General features: G+C 57.4%; 1 protein-coding gene across 3 annotated transcripts in view; it reads left to right on the top strand.

Annotated features, from left to right (window-relative positions):
• The window catches only part of TRPV4 (transient receptor potential cation channel subfamily V member 4), a 40,470-nt gene that overhangs the window by 2,222 nt on the left and 16,536 nt on the right, over positions 1–21,712 (top strand). For 2 of the 3 annotated variants that reach the window (XM_077835037.1, XM_077835036.1), the window contains exons 2-5: positions 13,636–14,055; positions 19,698–19,870; positions 20,445–20,597; positions 20,802–20,942. In XM_077835037.1, coding sequence (XP_077691163.1) covers positions 13,676–14,055; positions 19,698–19,870; positions 20,445–20,597; positions 20,802–20,942 — 847 coding nt within the window. In that variant the 5' untranslated portion in view covers positions 13,636–13,675. Of the gene's footprint in view, positions 1–13,635; positions 14,056–14,701; positions 14,770–19,697; positions 19,871–20,444; positions 20,598–20,801; positions 20,943–21,712 lie in introns of those variants that run through there. The other variant, XM_077835039.1, reaches the window with a different exon arrangement.

Raw genomic sequence — 21,712 nt, 5'->3', positions numbered from 1 at the left:
CCGAGGCAGGCCATGCTGTTGTGGGGTCAGACCTCTTTCTTATTGACAGCCAACAGCCCTGGAGACTGAAGGGCGTTATGTCCTCATGGGACAGGTGCAGTGCAGGCTGTGGTTTGAGCAGAAAGTCACTTCACCAGGCCCTGAAGAGTGGGGAGCTCAGTATCTGGACCCCTTGGCCTCTCTGCTGAGGCTGCAGATGGGGGTGCCGAGTGGGAGGGTGGGTTTTGTGATGGGGGTAGTTCTGAAAGGAGCTAGCCTGAGACCAAAGACTAGTCTGACACCAAAAACTAATTTCGTAGAGGCCAACAAGCAATCGCTGCAGGAGGTAACATTCTGTCTCTACTGAAGTCGAAGTCAAACCAGCGTCCAGAGGTACCAAAGCCAATGTCTCAAGCCCCTGAGCCAGCCGAAAGCCTTCATTTTTATTTTCCAGAAGAGCTGGTTTGCAAGTTGATGGCTATGAACTGTAAATGCGTGAAGTAGAATTCTCCAGAGCCCAAAGGAAAGCCTATAGCCATTGCATGCCCAACTGTCCTGCTCGCTGGCATTATAATTCTCTATTTATTAAGAGCCGAGAGTGTGTCTAGCGCTGTACAAAACACAGCAACACAGCCCCTGCCTGGTACAACAGGTCAGACCCAGAGTCCAGAGCCAGAAATCGTTTGTGATTTCTTGTGATTGGCATTGATAATTATTAGTGACTCTCCGCTTGCGTTGGCTCTCAGTGCTTCGAAGTCTGCAGTGAGATTGTCCCGCTCCTCTTGAGAGGATACATAGACAGTGAAAGTTTAAATCTTTTGTGTCAAGTGTTTCCAAAGAGGAAACACGTCTGTTGGCTCATAAGAGAAGCAGTGGTTTGAATGCCAAGGACGGGAGCGACCCAGACGCTGCTAATTCACAAGGCAGACTGCAGGGGTTCCTTTTTTTCTCCAAAAGAAACTTTGGGACAGTACTAATCTGTGTGTGCCTGGGGAAATGACGGTGATTAGCCTGCACGGCTCTCCCTTCCTGCTGAGTCATGTGGCATCAATGGCAGGTCAGTCTCATTCTGCCCTGGTGCTTCTCATGCAGCGGGTGGGGCCCTTCAAGCCTAGGGTGCCGACCACAAATTGTAACTCTGGATCCAAAATTCGAGCCTGCCTGGTGTGTGGCTTGTAGCTCCCCCAAGTTGGGTCACTCACCACCTTTCCAGCTTGATCTCAGGGACAAACCTGCAGGCAGCGTGGAGATGGCTGGATATCTGCTGGCCTGTTTGGATTTGGAGCATGCATGGGTCAGCCAGTCTCTTTGGAAATTTAAAGCCAAGAATGGAGCCCTGTTACCACCTGGCTCCATGCAAATTGCAGCCCCACGGGCAGTCAGCTTGCCCCAGCCCCCAAGGCAGGAGTGGGCAAACTATGGCCCTGAGCCTCTCCCCACGCCCCAACCCCCTGCCCCAGCCCTGATCCCCCTCCCGCTCTCCAAACCCCTTGATCCCAGCCCGGAGCACCCTCCTGCACCCCAAACCTCTCAGCCCCACCCCAGAGCCTGCACCCCAGCCAGAACCTGCATCCCCTCCCGCACCCCCACCCCCACCCCAATTTTGTGAGCATTCATGGCCCGCCATACAATTTCTGTTCCCTCAGGCCACAAAGTTTGCTCACCCCTGCCCCAAGGGAAATAGACCCTCTGACCCCACCCAGTGTCCCCTCTGTCAAAAGCCTGTGCAAATAAACAGGCCTCTGAGTGTGACCGAAAGGTCAACTAGCTCCGGGGACTGAGCTGCAGAGCTGACAGCCTCGAGCTGATAGTGCAGGGACTCTCAAATCGGGCTCCCCACTGTCCTGACATCTGGGGCAGAGAGGGGATTTCAGGTGTGTCCACAACCCGAGCTATAAAGGTCAGAACGTCCCCCCTGCAGGGCACCGGGGAAGGGACTGGAATGCAGAGCAGACTGCAGGGCACAGCTGTGACAGGTGCCCGGCCCAGCGAGTGGGCAGCTGCGGTTCCCAAGTGCCCCTGTGCAGAGGGTATTGTGGCATTCGTCTTTAGAGGTGGCAGGGTCCTGCATCGCTGCAGGGAGGCCCTGTCCGAGGGAGAGGTCGCGGTCTCCTAGCTGAAGGCAGAGGCCCCCGTCCAGGGGCAGAGGTCGCGGTCTCCAAGGCGGAGGCCCCCGTCCAGGGGGAGAGGTCGGGTCTCCCAGCCGAAGGCGGAGGCCGCCGTCCGGGGGCAGGGGTCGCCGTCTCCCAGTTGAAGGCGGAGGCCCCTGTCCAGGGTCTCCTAGCCAAAGGCTGATGAAAGAGAACCATTTCTGCTATTTGGTCTCCTAACAGCAGCAGTGGTCTATTTTCCAGCGTGATACCTGGGCACGTTGACACCATGGCAATCCCAAAGATATTTTACCAGCTTTAACACAAGTTGTGCTGGTGGCTTGACAGACGTGGACAAGTGTCTCACCAGGAACTGGACTAAGACCATCAACTTGCTTCACAGAGCAGCTGGGAAGGAGCTGGAGCTATAACCAAAGGAGCGGAAAGGGGACCAGGAAGTCAGAGCAAGGAACTTGGAGGACTCTGAGGAGATGGAGAACGACTGATGGTGAATACATCCGGTGTGGGCTGGACACCGCCTACACTCAATGCCTGTTATGACCCGTGGAGCGATGTGTAACAGTGGTGTTCTGCGAAGGTGGGGTGGAAGGGAGGTTTGAATGGCTGCACAAAGTGGTACCCAGATGCTCTGGCGTTAGAGGCTTCGTAGAGTTGATACAGCACCAGGACCTGGGCCAGCCCTTCAAGCACCAGGAGTGGATGTGCCAGGACACAAGCTGGCCCCTCCTAGCTGCTAGCAGAGCGTTCTCAATGGCGGGATCTTGTCTGTGCTTCATATCGATGGGGGCCACATCTCACACTTCTGTAGCCTTTTGTCCCAGAAGAGCCCAAAGGCCGCTACAAACAGGATCTGACATACAGGAGCTCTGCTGAAAAGGCAGCTGCATCTGGGATGGAGCACAGCACCTATGCAGCAACATACTACACAACGGCTTGGCCAGGAAGCGAAGGGGAACCCTGTACACACTTGAAACTTCCTGGGGAGCTCAGGCAGCTGGCATGTCATCGCCCAAAGTGGACTTTTGCCAGGATGCTGGGCTTAACGCCCCTCCCTGCTCTTGAAATAAAAGGGCCAGCGGATTCTTAACAGCCGCAAGGGTCAGGACTCATGTACCACCTGCTGAATCATTAACACACTTCCTGGGTTTTCCAGGGAGGTCTCCCATAAAGCCCTGGCCAAGCCTGGCTTTGCTTAGGCTGTGAGAGCTGATGAGATCGCTGGCTGAGGTGGCCTGGCGGGAGCTCGTTACTGAAGGGTAGCAGAATAGGGGCCTTTAGCTGGAAAGGGCTTTGGCCGCGGGCTGGAGGCAGCGCTCTCCATGGGGCGGCAGGTGGCCAAGGAGCACAGTGCGGCTCTGTGCGGAGTTCTGACCTCACAGAGGCATCGGCCCAGAGAACACAGGCTCTTGCCTGCCCTGGGCTCAGGCCTGGAGCCGGCCTGGAGCCGACAAGACTGTGCCAAGTGGGCTTTGGTTAAGAAAACAGGATGACCTGCAGGGTGGGGAAATCTGGAAAAAAGACAAATAAACTAAAAGCTCAATGAAATCCAATTCATCCCCTGGCCATCACCTCATCGGGCAGCCCGTCCGCCGCTGGGATTGTTGGGGCTTCTCCACTCAATGGGGCCAGTTATAATCAGCACACAGTTTCCAAAGCAAACTTCCTCCCGGTGTCCCTAAGAACACCCCCGGATCTTACCAAGCTGCCTGCATTTTCCGTCATGCCTGGCATTGACTCACCTTCTGCACTTCGCTCCGCTCCAGCCATGAAAACAGACCTGTCGGCTTCGCCTTCGTTCCGTCCCATTCTCGTTCTCCTCTGCAAGGAATCGGCCGCATTACTGGCGTGCAAACCCGGCGGGAGCGGATATTGACATTCAAATAAAAAATGGTTGCCACTGAAATCAAGGCTGGTGTTTCCTAAAAAGTTTGCACTGAGACAAGGGCTGGTGGAACTTTTTTTAAACACCCCCCTGCCCCGACTTGTGGGCCTGCCCCACCTGTCTCTGATCTCCTGAGTCCCAGTGACTGTGCCTAGCCTAAACACAGCTGTGCTTGTTTGCCCCACACAGTGAGTCAGAGCCCAGTTTTCCTGGCAGCAAACAGAGAGGCACAGAACCCTTCAAGAATCAACGTGACAATGGGCTTGGCTGGGAAAAGCCAAATTCCTACCTAGTGAGGCTGTTCAGTTGTTTTTCTCCTTTTGGAGATTAGATTAGAGTAAGCAAAAAACAAACTCCCAGCCCATGGAGGGCCGTGTTTCTGAAGTGACACCGGCCCACATTTCGAGTGCTGTTCCACCAGGTATTCCAATTGCTGAGGTCCTCTTGGGGAATCCTGAACGCAAATGAGTCTGCAGGGGGAATTTTGGTTGGTGGAGTGGAATGATCCCAGCTGGGATTTGACGAGTGTGCTGGGCATCATAGAGGGCCTGGTGTCAATTGAGACTGCGTGCATCCTCTGAAGCACCACATGGGAGCTACAAAGTAATAAATAGCAAGGGGAAGCATGGCCTAATGGTTAAAGCAAAGGACTGGGATTTTGCAGAGCTGGCTTCTCTTCTTGGCTCTGGTTCTAACTCACTGTGTGACCTTGGGCCAATCACTTCATCCCTCTGGGCCCTGAGAGTATGTGTTCACTGGTGGCCAGCCCATGTCCGCTGACTCAGGCTCATGGGGATATCTGCAGTGTAGACATCCCAGCTGGCTGGAGCCCAGGCTCTGGGACCCTCAGCCTCTGGCGTCCAAGAACCCAGGCTCCAGCCCAAGCCCCAACATGTACACTGTAACTTTAGAGTGCTGCAAGCCCGAGTCAGCCGATACGGACCAGCCACGGGTGTGTTGTTGCAGTGTAGATGTGCCCTGAGTGTCCATCTGTCGAGTGTAGGGTGACCAGATGTCCTGATTTGATAGGGACAGTCCCAATATTTGGGGCTTTTTCTTATGTAGGTGCCTATTACTCCCCACCCCTTGTCCCAATTTTTCACACTTGCTATCTGGTCACCCTAGTCAAGTGGGGGTGGTGGAATGACATCCACCATTCCCGCGCTTAGCGAGCCTCAGATGAGGAGTGTGACACCAGGGCTGAGCAGTAAAAACCGGGGTCTGATCTGCCGGAATCTCCCTGCAGCTGGACTCAATTCCTGGGCCCGTGCTGACTGCAGCAGGCTTGCAGGAGGTGAAGTGACAACAGAACTGGGCAGGGAGCCTGTAACCCCCACCATTGCTCCAGCCCTGCAGTGCAGAGACGTGCAGCTGCAGTTCCAAGATCTCTGCACTCAGCTCTGGCCCCCCTCCTTATATGACCCAGAACATCAAGTCCAGGGGAACATGCCTGAGTTTGCGGGACAGGGGAAAGCCAAGGGATCTATTGCTGGCAAGGGGGGGCTGTGAATGACCAAAGTAAACGTATAGTCACAATCTGCAGATCCACCCAGTTCCTTTAAATACCCTGTTTGTCACTGAATCTCCTCCCATGTTACTACACAAAGAAGCCAAGAAAAGGGCCAGAGACATAAACGACCAGATTGAAGCTGCCTGTTATTCTGCTCTCGCTTCTGTCCTCCTGCCGCTCTGTCATCAGCTTGGGTGGGGCGAGCTGCACATTTACAGCAACGCGGGACCACATCAGACGCAACAAACTGTGCCCGGCGGTCTCCTCCACACGCCCGGCACAGAGGGGCACTCCTGATCTGTTTCCAGCCTGCCTTGGCTCCCTCAAGGCGGTGCGGAATCAGTAGCTCTCCAGCCTGCTCGGGACTTGGCTCTGTGGGATCGGCCCCTCCCAAGTCAGGAGGTTCATGTTTAGAAGAGAGAGAAACCGATGTCATCGTAATAAATATTTATAAGGTGCCTCCTGCCCAAGGCTTTCTGGACCTCACTCACTTCAGTCAATAAAATCTACAATAAAAGCTTTCTCGTACTGAACAGAAACGTCTGCCTGAGCTATTACTGGTTTGAGATGCTCGTGCCAGTCCATGCCAAACTGACTTGAGCTTCCTGCCAATTCTGATGGGGTTGAGTGGCTGCGGTCAGTGCGCCCGGTGCATTTGACTGCCTGGAATCACCATTCCATGTTCTGCTTGGTCTTGGGCAAGGAGATGGGTCTCCGGGTGAGACTCCCCTGGCAGATTTTTGGCTGCCAGGCTTCACTCTCTCTTTGGCAGAGAGCTTTGCTTGCTCGCTGTCGGCCTGTGTCAGTTAGGGGCTAGGCCCTTAGAGTGACTTTAACCCAGCTCTAAGCTGTACTCTGGACACTCTTTGAAATTCCTGATGGTTTGTAATGAACTCCTGCCCTTCTACCAGCATGGTGCCTTCTGCCTGCCTCATGCACCCCAGCCTGGCTGCTTGCTCCTCTCCCTGCTTCCAGGCCCCCTTCCTTCTCCCGATCCTTCAGCTGTCAGATCCATCCCCTCTCCGACACTTCCACTGCATTTCACTCCAAAGCCAGCAGCACTCATCCTCCTACAACAGCACTCCCAACCGAGCCCCAGGCAGGCCCTCTGCGTGGAGCCCCTGTCCTATTACCCCACCCACTCCCTGGTTTTCTTCACAATGGTGTTTATTAAGAGCCTGGCCCTCCAAGTGCTTCTCACTGGTCATAGCACTTGCTGCCCTGAGTCTTGCCCAGCAGAGTGCCCCGCGCCTGGCACACGCAGCCAGCGCTGCTGGCTAGCGGGCCAGGGGACGTCACTCACTGGAAGCCAACACTGGTGCGAGGATGGGACATGCCGGATGTGGATGGTTTGTTTAGAATCGTGCCACCCTGCCGCTCCTGTGTGACTCTGGCCAGGCACAGCCCAGCCACAGAGGAATCTTCAATCTCATGTTTGCCTCTGCTCTGCTGCTTCTGGCAAGGTCATTTCCATGGAAGGACCTAGCCCCCGTGGCATCCCACTGCCCCGGTTTTTGGTTTTTCCCGTTGCACCAGCTTGTCCTGTTGCACCTGCTTCTCCCATCGCAGCAGCTTCCTCGTGGAAAGTTTCCTGACTTTCAGTGCTGGAGAGGCCTCTGTGTACCCGACCCCGGGATGTACATCACAATGTGATCTATTCACCCCTGTGGTGGGTGAAGCTGTGATGCCCCTATATTAATGGGGCGTACGATGGGGGGCAAGATACAAATGGCATGATTAAATAACAAAGGACTGTAAAGCAAAGGCTGCCTGGGCATCCCTGACCCTCCTCCCACTGTGTGTGAGAAGAAAGAGGAAACGGAGAAAGGCAATGTGGGGTCAGTGCAGCGGAACCGGTTTGTTAAATCTCACACTGAGCCGTGAGCACTTAGGTTGCTGGCCCTGGTATGCAGCGCCCAGATCACTATCTCCTTCCTGTGCCCCAGGGCATTTTGGAAGGGCTGAGACCTGCAGCCACTGAATCACTCAGGTCGGGTGCTGCGGCAGGTTCACATCGCAGGGGCACTGATAATCAGACCTCGGGTGTTCAGGGGCCAAGTAAGGGATCAGCATTACCCAAAAGAGCCACACTCATGGGAATTCATTACTCTAGTGCTGTAGATTCATAGTTATACAGCATGACGGGCAAATATTTAGTTTATATCTGTATATTCTCACAGTAAATAAGTTAATAACTTAATTGGTTAATTTTTAAAAGCATCCTGATTGGCTAATAGCTTAGGTTGGTTAATAATTAAATCACCCAGTGTTTTATCACTCCTGCAAAGAGCCACAGGAGACACATCAACGAACCGTGTGCGTCTCTCGCTCCCCCGTCTGAGCATCGCTGTGTTGGGGTGTCCTGGAGAGGCCTGGCACCGCTGTGTCCGGCATCAGGACATGGTGTCGGCCATGTTGTGATGAAATTGCTTAGGGGGGCGTGCTGCAAAGTGTCACTTAGAGTCTGTTAGTAGCTGGGGTCCCACCGATGTGGCTCCTGGGGTCTGGGATTGCCCTGACAGTACTGGGAAGATCCCAGGGATGTTGGGTTGGGTGGCATCCCTCGGGCTGCATGGCCTGGCACTCAAACAGGGGTGAGCAGAGGGGCAGCCGCCGTTCACGGGAGCACACGAGACTTTCACAAGCTCCCGATAGACTGAAGAGCCATTGGCTTGCAAATATCTGGTGCCATGGTTCATAAAACCAAGGGGTCATGGCTGGGTGTCTGGAGCCAGGGATCTGCCTCGCCTCTTCCAGTCAGACCAGACTTCGAGGAGCCAAAAATGAGCAAAAGAGCAGAAGGACATAGAGTCCTCCCATCCCCCCAAATGCCATCCTGCCCTGGGATGGTGGGGAGGGCTTGTTCCCAGCTAACACTTAGCCATCAAGACACCAGTGCTATAAACTAGGATCCATCCCACATAAAGGTGTGAAAGGCTCTTCCAGGAGCCCCGGGGAGGAGAAGGTGAATGTGGTGGGCATGCTCGCTGGGAGAGAGCTGGGAACATGGCCCGCATGTGGCAGCCTGCAGAGACCCTGCCCAGTTCACTGAGGGCTTGAGCCTTTTCCCAAGTATATCCACGGGGAAACTCCCATTGGTTCCCCAGCAGCAGGAGTGGGCCATAAAGACAAACAGCTTCCCAGGGCCAGCCCTCCCCTCCAGAGCACTTCTCTGGATCCCTTCCCCACAGTTCTTAGATCCCCTTTGAACAAGCTGTTTGGATGAAAGACACTGAGAACAACCGCACAGCTGCCTTGCCAGGGAGGGAGCCCCTGGCCCTGGGCTCCTTTAAGGAGTGGGGCAGGGAGCTAGTGGCCTGGGGCTGACGCTGACAAGGGCTGGGCAGCCCTGGGGAATGGAATCCTCCCTCTGCCTGGGGACCAGGTAGGATCCAGGCAGCAGCCAGGGTGCCACCCCGCAGGCCCCTGCTGGAGGGATGCTCAGGAGATTAGTCTGCCTGGAACATGCAGCCGTAAAATCTGCCATGGAATTTTACTGTGTGTTTAAATTAACCCTTGGAGTGGTGGCAGTTTCCGGACTGCTGCCGGCTGAGCACAGTGGGAGCCTGTGACTGTAGGTATTCATAGTGAAAGCCCGGCATGGCCTCTAGACCCGGAGCACTTGGGCTACTGCTTTCTGCCCTATGTCTCTGCCTTGTGTTTACACTTGGCCAGGGCGGGGCAGCTCTGCCTAGACCCCTAGGGCTGCTTTCTTGCGTCCGTTGCCCATGGTTGTTGCTGGGCTGGAGAATAGGTCCCTTTGACTGGTGGCTGGCAGGGCCCATGGTTATTGGCTTTGCCCTGGGCTGGAGGTTTGTCTGAAGAGGTGACAGCTGTTTGGGCTTTGCCCAGCGGGGTTTTGGGTTTTTTTGTACTTTTTGTATGACACTAGAGATGCTCTGGCTGGGATTTTCAAAGGCGCCCAGGGAAGTTAGGCACCTCCAGTAAATGATCTCCAGTAAATGTCAGGGAGAGTTGGGTGCCTAGCACCCACTGGTTCCTTTGAAAATCTGCCCCATTGTCAATAACCTGAATACCGCTGAGTCTACAGAGGGCCCTGCGTTCACCAAAGGGTCAATGCTGTGACTGAGCTGTGTTAGCAGACGTATGTGTGTGGAATTTGTCAGGCAGGAAGTTTGTGTGGTGCCCTTACACCAAAGGGAACCAGGGAGCGATTAGCTTGATGACCAAAGCTAACTTTACTCTTTATCTCCTGGGGCTTTAGACCCTCTGTGCTGACTGCTGCCTTTCGAGCCAGGAGGGAGGCATTGTGCATTGGCCTCTGTCTTGTATTGGGGAAGCAGTGTGGTCTAGTGGCTAGCACAGTGGACTGGGGCTTGGGAGAGTTGGGTTCTAGTCCCAGTTCTACCACTGGCCTGCTGGGGTAAATTGCTGTCCTTCTCTGTGCCTTAGTTTCTCAATCTGCAAAGTAGGGCTAATGATCGTTAATTTAAACACACTTTGTAAAGCTCTTTGAGATCTATGGATGAGAAGCACTAGATAAGAGCTATATATTCCTCTTCTTCTTCTTCAGTGGAAGCTGGAGAGCTGTCCTCTTAGGCAGTGTCTAGACTGGACTCTCCCATCATCACAGTGGTGTGGACTAGGGCGGACACATTGGTATGTCCAATGCACATCCACGTCTGTGGTATTTGACCCTGCTCAGAGCAGGTCTAGCTGACCTGCAGGTTAAATCATGGGTGACCACCTGTGCCCTGGCTGCTCTAGTGCCCCCTACTGCTTGGAACCACCACGGGAGCTGCGCCAGTGGGAAACCTCCCGAAAGAGGCTAGTGTAAATGTGCCTCGGAGGAGAATCTGGTGTAAAGGTCCTGGTGCCATCACTGGGAGGGCTGAGTCACCATGGTGATAAACCTGGGGAAATGTCAGCGAAAGGAAACCAAATCTGAAGATGGGACAAAGACACGGGTGAGCGGGGAGGGGGACATAGGGCAGCCAGAGACAGTCATTTAGAGGCCAGCTCAGGGGCTTGGGAGCTCTGACTTCTATCTCTGACTCTGTCCCCTAGCTGTGGGGACGGGTGACCTTGGGCATTGGTTCCCCATTGGAATAGTTGTGACCAGGCTCCGGGGGCGCTGCGGTGTGAGGATGCATTGTTCATCCACGTGTGTAAAGCGCCAAATGCCTCGTGGCTCTAGCTAGCGTTCGGAAGTGCTGAGAGACCCTCCGGAGGTTGGGGCTTTGAGTCTGCTCGGGATCAGCCCTTCTGCTCGGGATCAGCTCTGCAGAGGTGGGCTGGAGACCCCATGTTCCTCGGCCAGCTGGGGGACCCTGAGCCTTTCCCATGGGGTTTGGCACACCTCTCGCGCACCCATCCAGCATAGGAAGAGCAGGGGTAGCACAGGAAGGGGAAGAGTGGGGCAGCGAACTACTTGGGACTTCCCCAACACTTCGGGCTTGGCTCGTTTGCCCCTGCTTTGGGAATCCAGAGTGGTTCTGCCCAGGGTGTCTCTGGGTGAGAGGGTGGGATGCAGGGAACAGAGGTTGGACACTGGACTGGAAGCCAGGACACCTGGGTTCTAATCTTGGCTCCCTAGGTGACCTTGGACCAGGCACATCCCCTCTCTGGGCCTCAGTTTCCCCCCTGTTTAAAGGGGATAATGACACCCCCCCCCCTTTGTAAAGTGCTCCCATAGGAATGAAAAGCCCCTCTCTACAAGCCAGGTTTCTCCAGCTCCACAAGGCCTGCTTAGCACTTCACACCTGGCTGGGGGCCTGCAAAGCCCAAGATCCCAGTGTAGCGACAGACTAACTGCACGGAGGGGAAGCTGCACAATATGGACGAGCCCCACAAAGCCAAATGCCGAGGCTGGGTCGCTCCTTGGAGTCAAGACCTCCCTCGAGCAGGAGATGAACTGGGTGGTGTGGAAGGAGGAGAGGGGGTGGCTGACCCAGAGAGAGGAGCAGGAGGAGATGGGGGTGGGTACGGAGCTGGGCAAAGCCTTCAGAGTGAAGAGGAGACTCTGAGCGAGTGGATGAAGCTAGGTAAGGCAGGACAAATGGTGCTCCAGGCTGGTGACTCTCTGGCTCTCTTCTCCTTGCTGTTTCCTTCCTCCCCATCCCACCTCCCCTGGCCACGCGGGACAGGCATGCTGCCCCAGCCCGGCAGGCAGCGGGGATGCCTCAGTTGCTCAGTGCTGGGATAATTCCTGATACCGAGTGGGGAGACGCTGAATTTCCGATGACACGGCACCAGGATTGCTGTGCCATTGAAACCTGTTGGCTCTCTAGTAATGACATGCTACATAATTAGAAGCATGTTATCCAGCAGACATTCCAGTCCCAGGCCTGGAGAGCAAAGCCCCACATTAGGGCTTGTTATACAAAGCTGCAACCAAGTAGAAAATGACATGTTTCCAGGCTGCTTTTTCTGTCCTCCCAGAGCTGCCGGGGCCTGTCAACAACAGCACAGACACCAACACCTTGGCTCCCGTAGCTGGCTGTGGCTTAGAACTTGCTGCCTGCTGGTCATTTCTTTTGCAAACTTTCCTGTGCACCAGAATAAATCAGGGACGTGGATTTGAATTCCAGCTGCAGGACAATCAACACGCAGGTCCCTCCCCTGCCACGGAGCCCTCATTTGGATCTCCTCCCCCATCCCATTGCAAGCCTCCATCTCAGGGTCTGATTGAAACAGATGCCCTGTTGCCCCTCAGTTGTGTCACCATTTCCACCTGTGCAGTGCGAGTGTGAAACACTAGGGGGCAGCATCTCACCCTGCTCTGCTCTGGTGTAACTGACTGCACGCACGAGGGGCAGAGTGACAGTGAATTGGGCCCAGGAAGCCTGGTCCTCCCCTTACCTACACCTGGGAAAACTGGGAAGTCAGCGGAGCAGCCCGGGTGTGAAACCAGCATGAGACTGGAATCGGGCCCTTAGCATTCACACGCATGCCAGCCCTCTGCTGAGCCCGCTGTGTGGGGGAGGGGGGTTGGGGTGGCTGGTCGGTATTTATAGGGCTGGAGAAAGAAGAGCCTGTTCTCTCCCCTGCGCTGGGCTGTGCCCAGCAAAACCACATCTGGGCAAGGCAGGGCCTGCGGCAGGGCTCGCCCTCTCTCATTACAGCAGCTCTTTGAAACGCGAAGCCCGCAGCCGATTGGATCCCATGCAGATCTGCAGATATAAGGGGACCCGGCTGGCGCAGGCTTGCTAGCTGCCCGCCCGGCTGGCCCTGCATCCCGGGGGCCCTGGCCCCGAGTGCAGGGGAAGCACGTTTACTGAATGTGCGGGAGAAGTGAGACGCGGGCAGACTGTGATCTCCCCGAGCATGGAAGGACTGAACCCCGGTGCAGGGAGTCCTCCCACTAGGAGCAGTGGGGTGGGGACTGGGAGCTGGCTAGGAACAATCCCTCCTGCCAGCGAGCCCCAGGAAGCTGTTGCAAGATCCCAGCAGGCAAAGGTGTGAGGGGAGCAGGGGCCCTGCAATCTGATGTGTGCTGCTCACCCTGTCTGCCGGGTTATGCTGTTTTAAGAGGGGTTGAATCGATTTGATCCACCCCCGTCCCCAGGGAGCTCTCGGTCCTCTTCGGGGCCGTGTAAGGGGGTGTCTACACCGCAAAGGGGGGTGAACGTACCTGTGTTAGCATTACTCTAGCTAGCACTGGTAACAATAGCAGAGCAGACCTGGTGGCAAGGGCTTCAGCGTAGGCAGGCAGCCCATGGGTTCTGTGGCCGGCTTGTCCTGGAGCCGCTAGCCCACGCCGCCATCTTTGTGCTCCTGTTGTGATCTGTGCTGGCTAGTTCCGGGGTGCTCCTACCTGCAGGGCAATCCCCCTCTTCCCTTGCAGCGTAGTGGGATCCCTAATCCACCCTTTGGCTTTCTGCCCGGGCACATGGACAGTCCCCACTCTGGCCTTGCCCCTTCCTTTCCCTCTGACGCAGAGCTGCTGCTCTTCAGGGCGCTCTGGCGCTTCGGGCCAAGCTGTGCCCCACAGCTGGGGGGCCCGGGATTCCCGCCCCCGCAGCGGGTGGAGCTGAGCGAGGCGGAGGAGGGTCCGGCCTAGCTTGGTGCATCTCTGGTGCTGATGCCTGGCTGGGAGGGTTTGTTGCGTAGGGCGTCTCTCTCAATCTGCATACACTCCCCTTCCCACCCCATGTCACTTCTCACGCTCTCACCCACCCCTTCTCTTCCAGGCACGCAGGGAGGGGTCGGGGCCCTTCCAAAGTGGGCGGCATGGCAGACTCTGACGACCCCCCCCGGCTCCTCGTCGGAGAGGCCGGCGAGGCCCAAGGCGAAGAGGGCTCCCCTCAGAATGACGCTTTCCCCCTCTCATCTCTGGCCAACCTGTTTGAGAACGAGGATAGCCCCTGCCCCACTGAGGCGGCCCAGCTCCCCCCCGGATCGGGGGACAGCAAGCAGCAAAACCTGCGTATGAAATTCCACGGGGCCTTCAAAAAGGGCGTGCCCAACCCCAGAGACCTGCTGGAGTCCACCATCTACGAGTCCTCTGTCGTCCCAGGGCCCAAGAAAGCCCCCATGGACTCGCTTTTTGATTACGGCACCTACCGCCAGCACCCCAGCGAGAACAAGCGCCGGCGGAAGAAGATCAGGGAGTGAGTATGGCACCCCGTCCCCTACGGGTAGCATGTCTGCTTATGCTGGCACCTCTCCGTGCCAAGGGCTCTGTGGGGCACCCAGCCACGAGATGCCAGCCAGGGTCAGGGGAGAGCTGGCTGGGAAAAGGAGAGAAGGAGGGCGGAACTGTGAATTGCTGTTTCAATTTTAAATGGTTTTACCTGCTCTAGAGGTGGCTGGGAAAAGGGAGCATTTTGTGAGCAAATGTCCAAAATTTTTCCATTTATTTTTCAAATTTCAGAATCTCCAAATGCAACATTTACTCAAAGTTTTGAAAAATATCAGCAGGCTCTAGCTTGGGGCATTTGCCTTTCTCAGCCTCACAATCCAGCGTCTCTCTGTGCCAATCCAATTTTTGAGCCTTTTCGCTCCTGATGTTTTGTTGCTGTTCAAGAAGTGCTGGAGAGAGCTTTGGGCTCCTGTTTCTATTATTTTTGGTGCTCAGGTGCCCTACCGAGCCATGTTTATTTTATTTTAATGCTACTTTTTACAAAACATCCACATTTTTGTTGCAAATATTTGCCGTGGATTTGAACCTTCTTTGAGATGTTTGCTGTGAAAGCTATTTATCTGAGCTGCTAGGACGGCAGGAAGCAAACACACTAAGAGAGTGGGACACGGAGAGGCAGGATGGGGTTGCTACCTTTGATATCACAGTCCCAGCGCTCAGCAAGGGCATTTCTGCCAACCTGGTAATTTCTCACAGGTGTCAGCTAGTAACAATCATGAGTATGTATAGCACCGGGCAGCTGCATGTGTGTAGCAGGCTCTGCAGTGCTTATGTTGAATGTGCTCGCTTAATGCCACCTGCTTGTGTCTGGTTGAACGTTTTCCACCGTCACTTACAAAGAAGAGGGGCACTGGGGTTACAGGGATGCCAGCTTCCTAAAGGAGCCTTGCTGGGAGCTGGACAATAGCCAGGCCCCTCCAACCTGGCGCAAAGCAAACCTCTGCCCCAGGAGGGAAATGTAGCTGGGGCAGGCTGCAGAGCGAAGGGGCTCCCCAGGGGCAGAAGGTAGCAGTGAGTTGGGCAGACCGCTCAGAAGGTGGTAAGGCTCTTGTAGCGGGACTGGGAAGCTCCAGAAGCCCAAGGGACGATCAGAGGCAGGGGGATTTCCCCTCCCCTGTGTCCCAGGCAGGAGGAGTAGCTGGGATGCCCTTGGGTGCCCGTCAGTGCACTGCCTTTACCAGCCCGTGGTGCTCCCTCCCCAGGTGGGAGGTGCTCCGGGTGCTCCAGGCTGGTGTTAGGACGCACCTGCCTGACTTGTCCCTGAAGTAAGGAAGAGATGAGCCCTGATACCGGGGGGCGGAACCCCAGCGCCGAGACCAAAATGGGCTGGAGCCGTGTTCTGGAACGGACCTTGAACCCCGGCGCAGGCCGGCGGAGGTCACGCAGAGCTAGATCTGGGGGCTGCGAGCGAGCAGCGGGACAGGGGTGGTCAGCAGGAGCAGGGAGCAGGGCTGTGTGGAACCGTCCCCTGAGCGAGCTACGTTGGAGGGCAGGGCGGGCAGCCTGGCCTGGGAGGTACTGGCACTTGCCAGGGCTGCTGGCTGCCAATTCCCCTCTCGCACGCTCCCCTGAAAGAGGGCTCTGTGCTGGGCTGTCTCACCTCTGCCTTGTGCAGCCTGGCTTTCCTCGCTGGGAGTGGCAAGCCGGGCTCCGGCATGAATGGGCTTTTCAGGAGTGCTCCCTGCCCCCTCCCTGCCAGGCTGGGCCAGGAAATGATCCCAGGGGACATGGAGGCCCGGCCCGCCCCAGAACAGGCAGTGGGGGACAATGCACCGGTCTGTCCTGGAGAAACTCCCCGCGCTGTGGGGCTGGCCACGCCATAGGCTGGAGAGACTCCGGCTCCGCTCCCCCTGGGGTCGTTCAGACAGCACAGGACACAGCTCCTGCCCTGCTGGGATCCTGCACTCCACTGTCCTTCGCAGGGTGATGACCACACAGGAGACCTCAGGTGCTGAGGACTGACAGGGACCCAGGACTGCTTAGAGCAAAGGGGCTGGGGGGCAGGACCCAGGGTTCTGGTCCCTGCTCTGGGAGGCAGTGTGTCCTGATGCTCAGGCTGTCAGAATGCCACCCTTGGGTGGCCTAGGGCCAAACCCCCACCTCTGGCTCTCACTGTCCCCACATGGCCTGTAGCAAAGGGATGACAACACTCTCGCTCGTGCGTGTGTGTGTGTGTCAGATCCTAGGGTAAAAGGGGCTAGGAGTTGGGGGGCATTGCCCAGGCCAGAGAACAGGTGAATCCGGGAAGCGGGGAAGGCAGGGATCGGAGGGGAAGAGACGCTTCCAGCAGGTTTCGTAGGCACTGTTGGTGGCTGGAGAGCTGTCATTGCGCACGGTGCTGTACGAAGCACAGAGGCCGACGCCACTCTTCCAGATGCTGAGAACGAATTGCCCCCGGCTTCTCTCCCCCACGCTGGTTCCTTTATACGTGTGGGGTGGGGCAGGATCCCGGACCACCTGTAGCAGCCATGGTCCTGAGCCCCCGCAGCAGCCACGTGTGTGCGGAGCAGCGATCGGGGCTGTTGCTGTAGGACAGGGGTGTGTGTCTGGACGACCCTGTGACACAGTCACCTGCCTTGAATGGTGCTGGGGGTCTCGCCCTCCCCCGCCTGCTGGGATCACTTCCATTCCCAAGGGCTGGGGTGCCACGGCAGAGACCAGCGCTCGGAGGGGAGTGTGCGTTCATGTCGCCCCCACGGGCACAGTGTGGCTCCATGCCACTGAGCCACGGGAGGAGCCCCCGGCCTGTATTGACTGTTTCCCCCCCCCCCCCCCCGAGGTCTAACTGCCCCCCACCCGCTCTGCAGGGATATTAGCTACAACTGAAATCGGACCGGCAGGTCTAAAGCCCCATCCTGCCCCCCCTGGAGTTTGGCCTCTGACTTCCATAGGGGCAGGACCAAAAGCTTGTGGACGTTCTCCGGTAGGGCCTGGCCTGAGTGGGGTCTGTGCACCCAGGCTAGCTGCCAAATGAACCCAGACACCACTCCCCCACTGTCCCCTGAAGGTGGTCTGAGCTTTGCAACCTGGGTGCTGGGCCCCCTTCCGCCAGGTTAGGATTTGTCCCCAGAGCTTGGAGCAGCCTTGCAGAGGAAGACGCTTCCCCTTGTTCCTGGGGCGCGGCCCTGGGGGAAGCTCTTTGGGGCTGGGAGCATGGCGGATTTGTTCATAAAGCGCCATGCCAAGGTTCTCATTGATACAAACAATCTGGTGATCTCCCTGCTAGGGAGGTTTTCCTGGCATTTAGCCACACTTTCCCTTCCCACATATCCCCCCGTCACTCTTATTTCTGGCCCCGCATGCCACCCGAATGGTCCCTCCCAAATAGCTGAGTTGTTTGCTTGTAACCTACCAGGAAGTGCAAGCAACTGCTGCTCGTGGTTTCTGAGGCTAGACCCCAGCCAGCCCGGGGCCGTGAGGTTCGCTGTTTGTTTGGTTCTTGTGCCGGCAGCACTGGCTGGGCCGATCCAGCCATGCAGACCCCGCAGAGTGGGCAAGCTCGTTCCATTGCACAAAGGTCCCGGTTTGCTCCTCGCCAAGCGAGGTAGAAATTCCTTTAATGACGCCTTGTTCTGTAAGTGGCTGACTCGAGGGGGAACGCCTAGGTCAGGCTGCGCTTTCCCCTCCAGCTAGGCCTGGGGCTTACCTGAAACCGGTTTGTTTAGATGTAATTAGCTGAGACAAGAGAGGTGCCCAAACCAGCCCGGCTTGTGTCCACAGAACTGGCCTGAGGGCCTGTATCCTCTGGAGAATGGCATTTAGCCATGCCCCAGCCTTCAGCAAGGGAGCTGGCCCACGTCACCCCCACCCCATCTCTGAGCCTGTTTCCTCCTTTGTGAAATGTTGCTCACCTGTCTGCCTGGGCTAAAGGCATTAAGGTTTGCAAAGCCCCTTGGGCAGAAGGCACTCGGTGCTGGGGCAGATCTGCATCCCGAGGCCCGTTGGTGCTGGTCCTAGTGTAACCAGAGGAGGGCGCTGCAGTCTTATTACGCTTCCTTGCTCTGGGGAAGGACCTAATCAGTCAGCCCTCCCCTCTCTGGCCATCCGCCTGCTGCCACTGTAACTCGCACAGGGGGCAAGAAACCTGGCCCTGGACCCGAGCCCTGTCTCCTGCGTGGCCGCATGGAGCACGAACCACCTGGCTACCGGGCTGCCTCCCCAGCGTGAGCTGTGACTTCTCCACCCTGGGACTGTGTCTCTCTGGTGCCCTCTGGGGTCGGGGGCAGCAGGCTGCTGCGACAGCTGCTTTGCTTAGCCCGGTTGGCTGCAGCCTCTAAGCAGGAGTGGGTTACGGTAGCGTTCGGGGTCACATTCACCTAGCGCTTGTTTGCCAGAGGATTTCAAATAGCTCCTCACCCACCTTGTTGCTATCTTGTATTGGACCAACAAGCTCTCCTCCCAGGGTCTGGGTCCGATGCAAGATATCACCTCACCCACCTGGTCTCTCTAATCTCCTGAGACCCACTGCCTGCGTGGGATTTCAAGGCAGCCAGTTCGGCGTGCAAAGCCAGCTAGAGTTACGTCTTCCTTGCAGTCCCCTCTTGGGGCTGGGATTCTTGGGCAGCTCCTGGAATGGAAGGGGAGGATTTTGGATTTGCTGACAGCAGCAGCGAGGAGCTGGACAGGGGCTGCGTGTATAGTGATGCTAAAATTATATGTGTCTTGGGAAATAATTGCATGCACCAGCGCCCAGGCTTGTTCTTTGGATCCTCTGTGATGCAAAGTCCTTGCCAAGCAGGTGTCGACTGGCCTCTCTCAGAGCATGCAGGGTCCCCTGAGGGGCAGGTGGCCTCCAAAGCTGGGAGGCATTAGGAAATTCAAGTGCTGATGATCTTGGGCCCTGTGAAGTGAGGGGCAGGCCTGCAGGGCCAGGCATGAGGGGCGGGTTGAGCTGTATTAGACCTGCTTTGGTGCTGCTGTCAGGTTCTGGAAAGCTTAAGCTTTAATTTTTCTTCATATTTTAAATGTAAATGTCTAGCCTAATTTCTAATGTGACCTGGCACAGGGCTGCCTGTCTGAAACAGAAGCAACCCCCAGGAGAGGTGGGAATCGGCCCTTACCTCTCAATGGTGTGTGTTAATTCTGAAGCCTAATGACACCAGCTAACATGTCAGCATCGTTAACTATTGCACTGCTGATCAGTTTAGTAGAAACATCCGGCTATGACGGAATCAGTGGTGTAATGGGGGGAGCTTGAGTTCTGTTCCTTCCATAGGAAGTGAAATACTTTACACGGGCGACCAAGTATTACTGCCTGCATTTTACAGATGGGGAAACTGAGGCGCAGAGCAGGGAAGCACCTTGTCCAAGAGAGTCAGTGGTAGAGCTCAGTCCCCCTGTCTTGACTCCCAGTCCAGTATGCTGTCCGCTGGATCACGCTGCCTCTTGTGCACCTGGGTAACCGCAATGCTGTGGGGCAGAGGAGAAGTCCAGGGCCAGGAGACCAGGTGGCCCACCCAAGCACCTGGAGCAGGCTGTAGTAAAGGAAGTGTCAGTGTAAGTGGCCGGCTCACGCACTGGCTCCTGGCCCTGTAGGCGTCAGGCCGGCGCTGGTGGCAGGAGGAGCTGCGCTCTGAGAGCCTGTTTGTAGAACCGATGCCCCTTTTCCAGGAAGCAGACCCACAGCCCGAAGGCCCCAGCCCCCAACCCACCTCCAGTCCTCAAGGTGTTTAACCGGCCCATCCTCTTCGACATCGTGTCCCGGGGTTCGACTGCCGGCCTGGACGGGCTCCTCCCCTTCCTGCTGACCCACAAGAAGCGCCTGACCGACGAGGAGTTTCGAGGTGAGCTGCGAAACGGGCAGAGCCCTGGCTCTAGGGCTTCCTGCCGGGGCGGGGGAGCTGAACATACCAGCTCAGGACAAGGGAGAAGAGGGGAAGCCAGTGGCTGTGCTATGCAGGCCCGGTGCCCTTAGTGCAGAATCTAGACCGCCCCCCGTCCATTGGGCTGGGTGCTTCGTGTGCCGTCAGCACGGCGGAGCGTGTAGTGACGGTAAGTTGGGCGTGCGCCCTCAATTGTGCGTGCCCAGCTTGGCATCCCTGAGCCTGGCTGTGCGGCCTTTACCCGTGCCCCTGTGAGTGCATGGGGGCTGGTGGGATCCCCTGAAGATCCGGCTGCCCTTCTGGGGAACCAGTGTCTCTTCCACACAAGCAGGCTTGAGCCCCCATGCGACCCTCCCTGGGACAAGAAACGCTTCTGAACGCAGGTGTTCCTGGGCCAGGCACTCCTGGGGGCTTGTGGCTGGGACAGCAGCAGGTGAAGGTGGAGCCCCTGGAGGTGGGCACATGCCTGCTCTGAGCGTCAGGCTGTTCCTGCCCACCCCGCTCCCTCTCTCACAGCCCCTCCGCTCCCCTGCAGAGCCCTCGACGGGGAAGACCTGCCTGCCCAAAGCGCTGCTCAATCTGAGTGGGGGCAAGAACGACACCATCCCCCTGCTCCTGGCCGTGGCGGAGAAGACGGGCAACATGCGGGAGTTCATCAACTCGCCCTTCCGAGACGTCTACTACCGAGGTGGGGGCTGAGCTGTGACCCGGGACAGGGGTGGGATTCCTGGCCACGGCCAGCGCTGGGCGGGCTGCTGGGAGCTCAGCCGCGGCGGGGGCAGAGCCACGTTCACCCCCCCCACCTGCCCTCCCCGCGGTGCGTCGGGGGCGTGACGCCGGCTCGGCGTGGGCTGGGTGCTCGGGGCACTGACGGGCCTGCGTGTGGTTCCAGGTCAGACGGCGTTGCACATCGCCATCGAGCGTCGCTGCAAGCACTACGTGGAGCTGCTGGTGGAGAAGGGGGCGGACGTGCACGCCCAGGCTCGCGGCCGCTTCTTCCAGCCCAAGGACGAGGGCGGGTACTTCTACTTCGGTGAGTGGGGGGCGCTGCCCGGCCCTGCGCACGGGAAAGGCCACGTCCTCAGCTGATGGGGGCCCCGCTGGAAGAGCGGGTAGAGAAGCCACCTCCAGTGAGGGGGACGCCCCGATGGGGGGCTTGGTAATGAGCCAGACCTGCCCGCCCCTCGGCCCAGCTCCCGGCTGTGGGCGCCAGGAAGCGTTCCTGTCTGCCTGCTGACTGCTGGCCTGGGAGATGGGCTCTGGGGTCTCACCAGCTCTGTGTCCCACAGACCACCCCAAAATGGACCCCTCCCACATGTCGGCAGGGGCCTAGAACTGACACGTCGCTGGAGAATGACCTGCCCTTCCGTGGTGGGTCCCTGGCGCAGGGCTGAGGCCGGCTGGCTGGGCGGGGAGGGGGAGGCTGGATGTCCCTGGCAGCCCCAGTGGGAAGGGGGGACCCCAAAGGCAACTCACAGGGGGCCCTCCCGGCTCAGCCACGGGAGCAGCAGCATGCTGCGCCTGGCCACACCGCGACCTCAGCTGGGTGCCCCTGCCCCACTGCACCCTTTGACGCCTCCAAGTGCAAGGGGGTGAGAACAGGAGGCTCGTGGGCATGACTGCTCCTGGCACCGTGTGGGACTGGCCAGGCTCCGGGGATGATGTGACTCTCCCCAGGGTGCCCCGTGCGGGGGGTGAGCGGCTCCCCCGGCTTGTTGGATGGTTGCCATGGTAAGCGTTGGCACTCCTGTGTGGAGACACAACCCTTGCGCTGGTCCACACTGGTCTGTGTGGGATCGTCCT

This window comes from Eretmochelys imbricata, chromosome 15 (assembly GCF_965152235.1).
Source record: "Eretmochelys imbricata isolate rEreImb1 chromosome 15, rEreImb1.hap1, whole genome shotgun sequence".
In the NCBI taxonomy this organism is placed as follows: Eukaryota; Metazoa; Chordata; order Testudines; family Cheloniidae; genus Eretmochelys; species Eretmochelys imbricata.
Note: the sequence above shows the minus strand (reverse complement) of the source record. Positions and strands in the feature narration are given on the sequence as shown.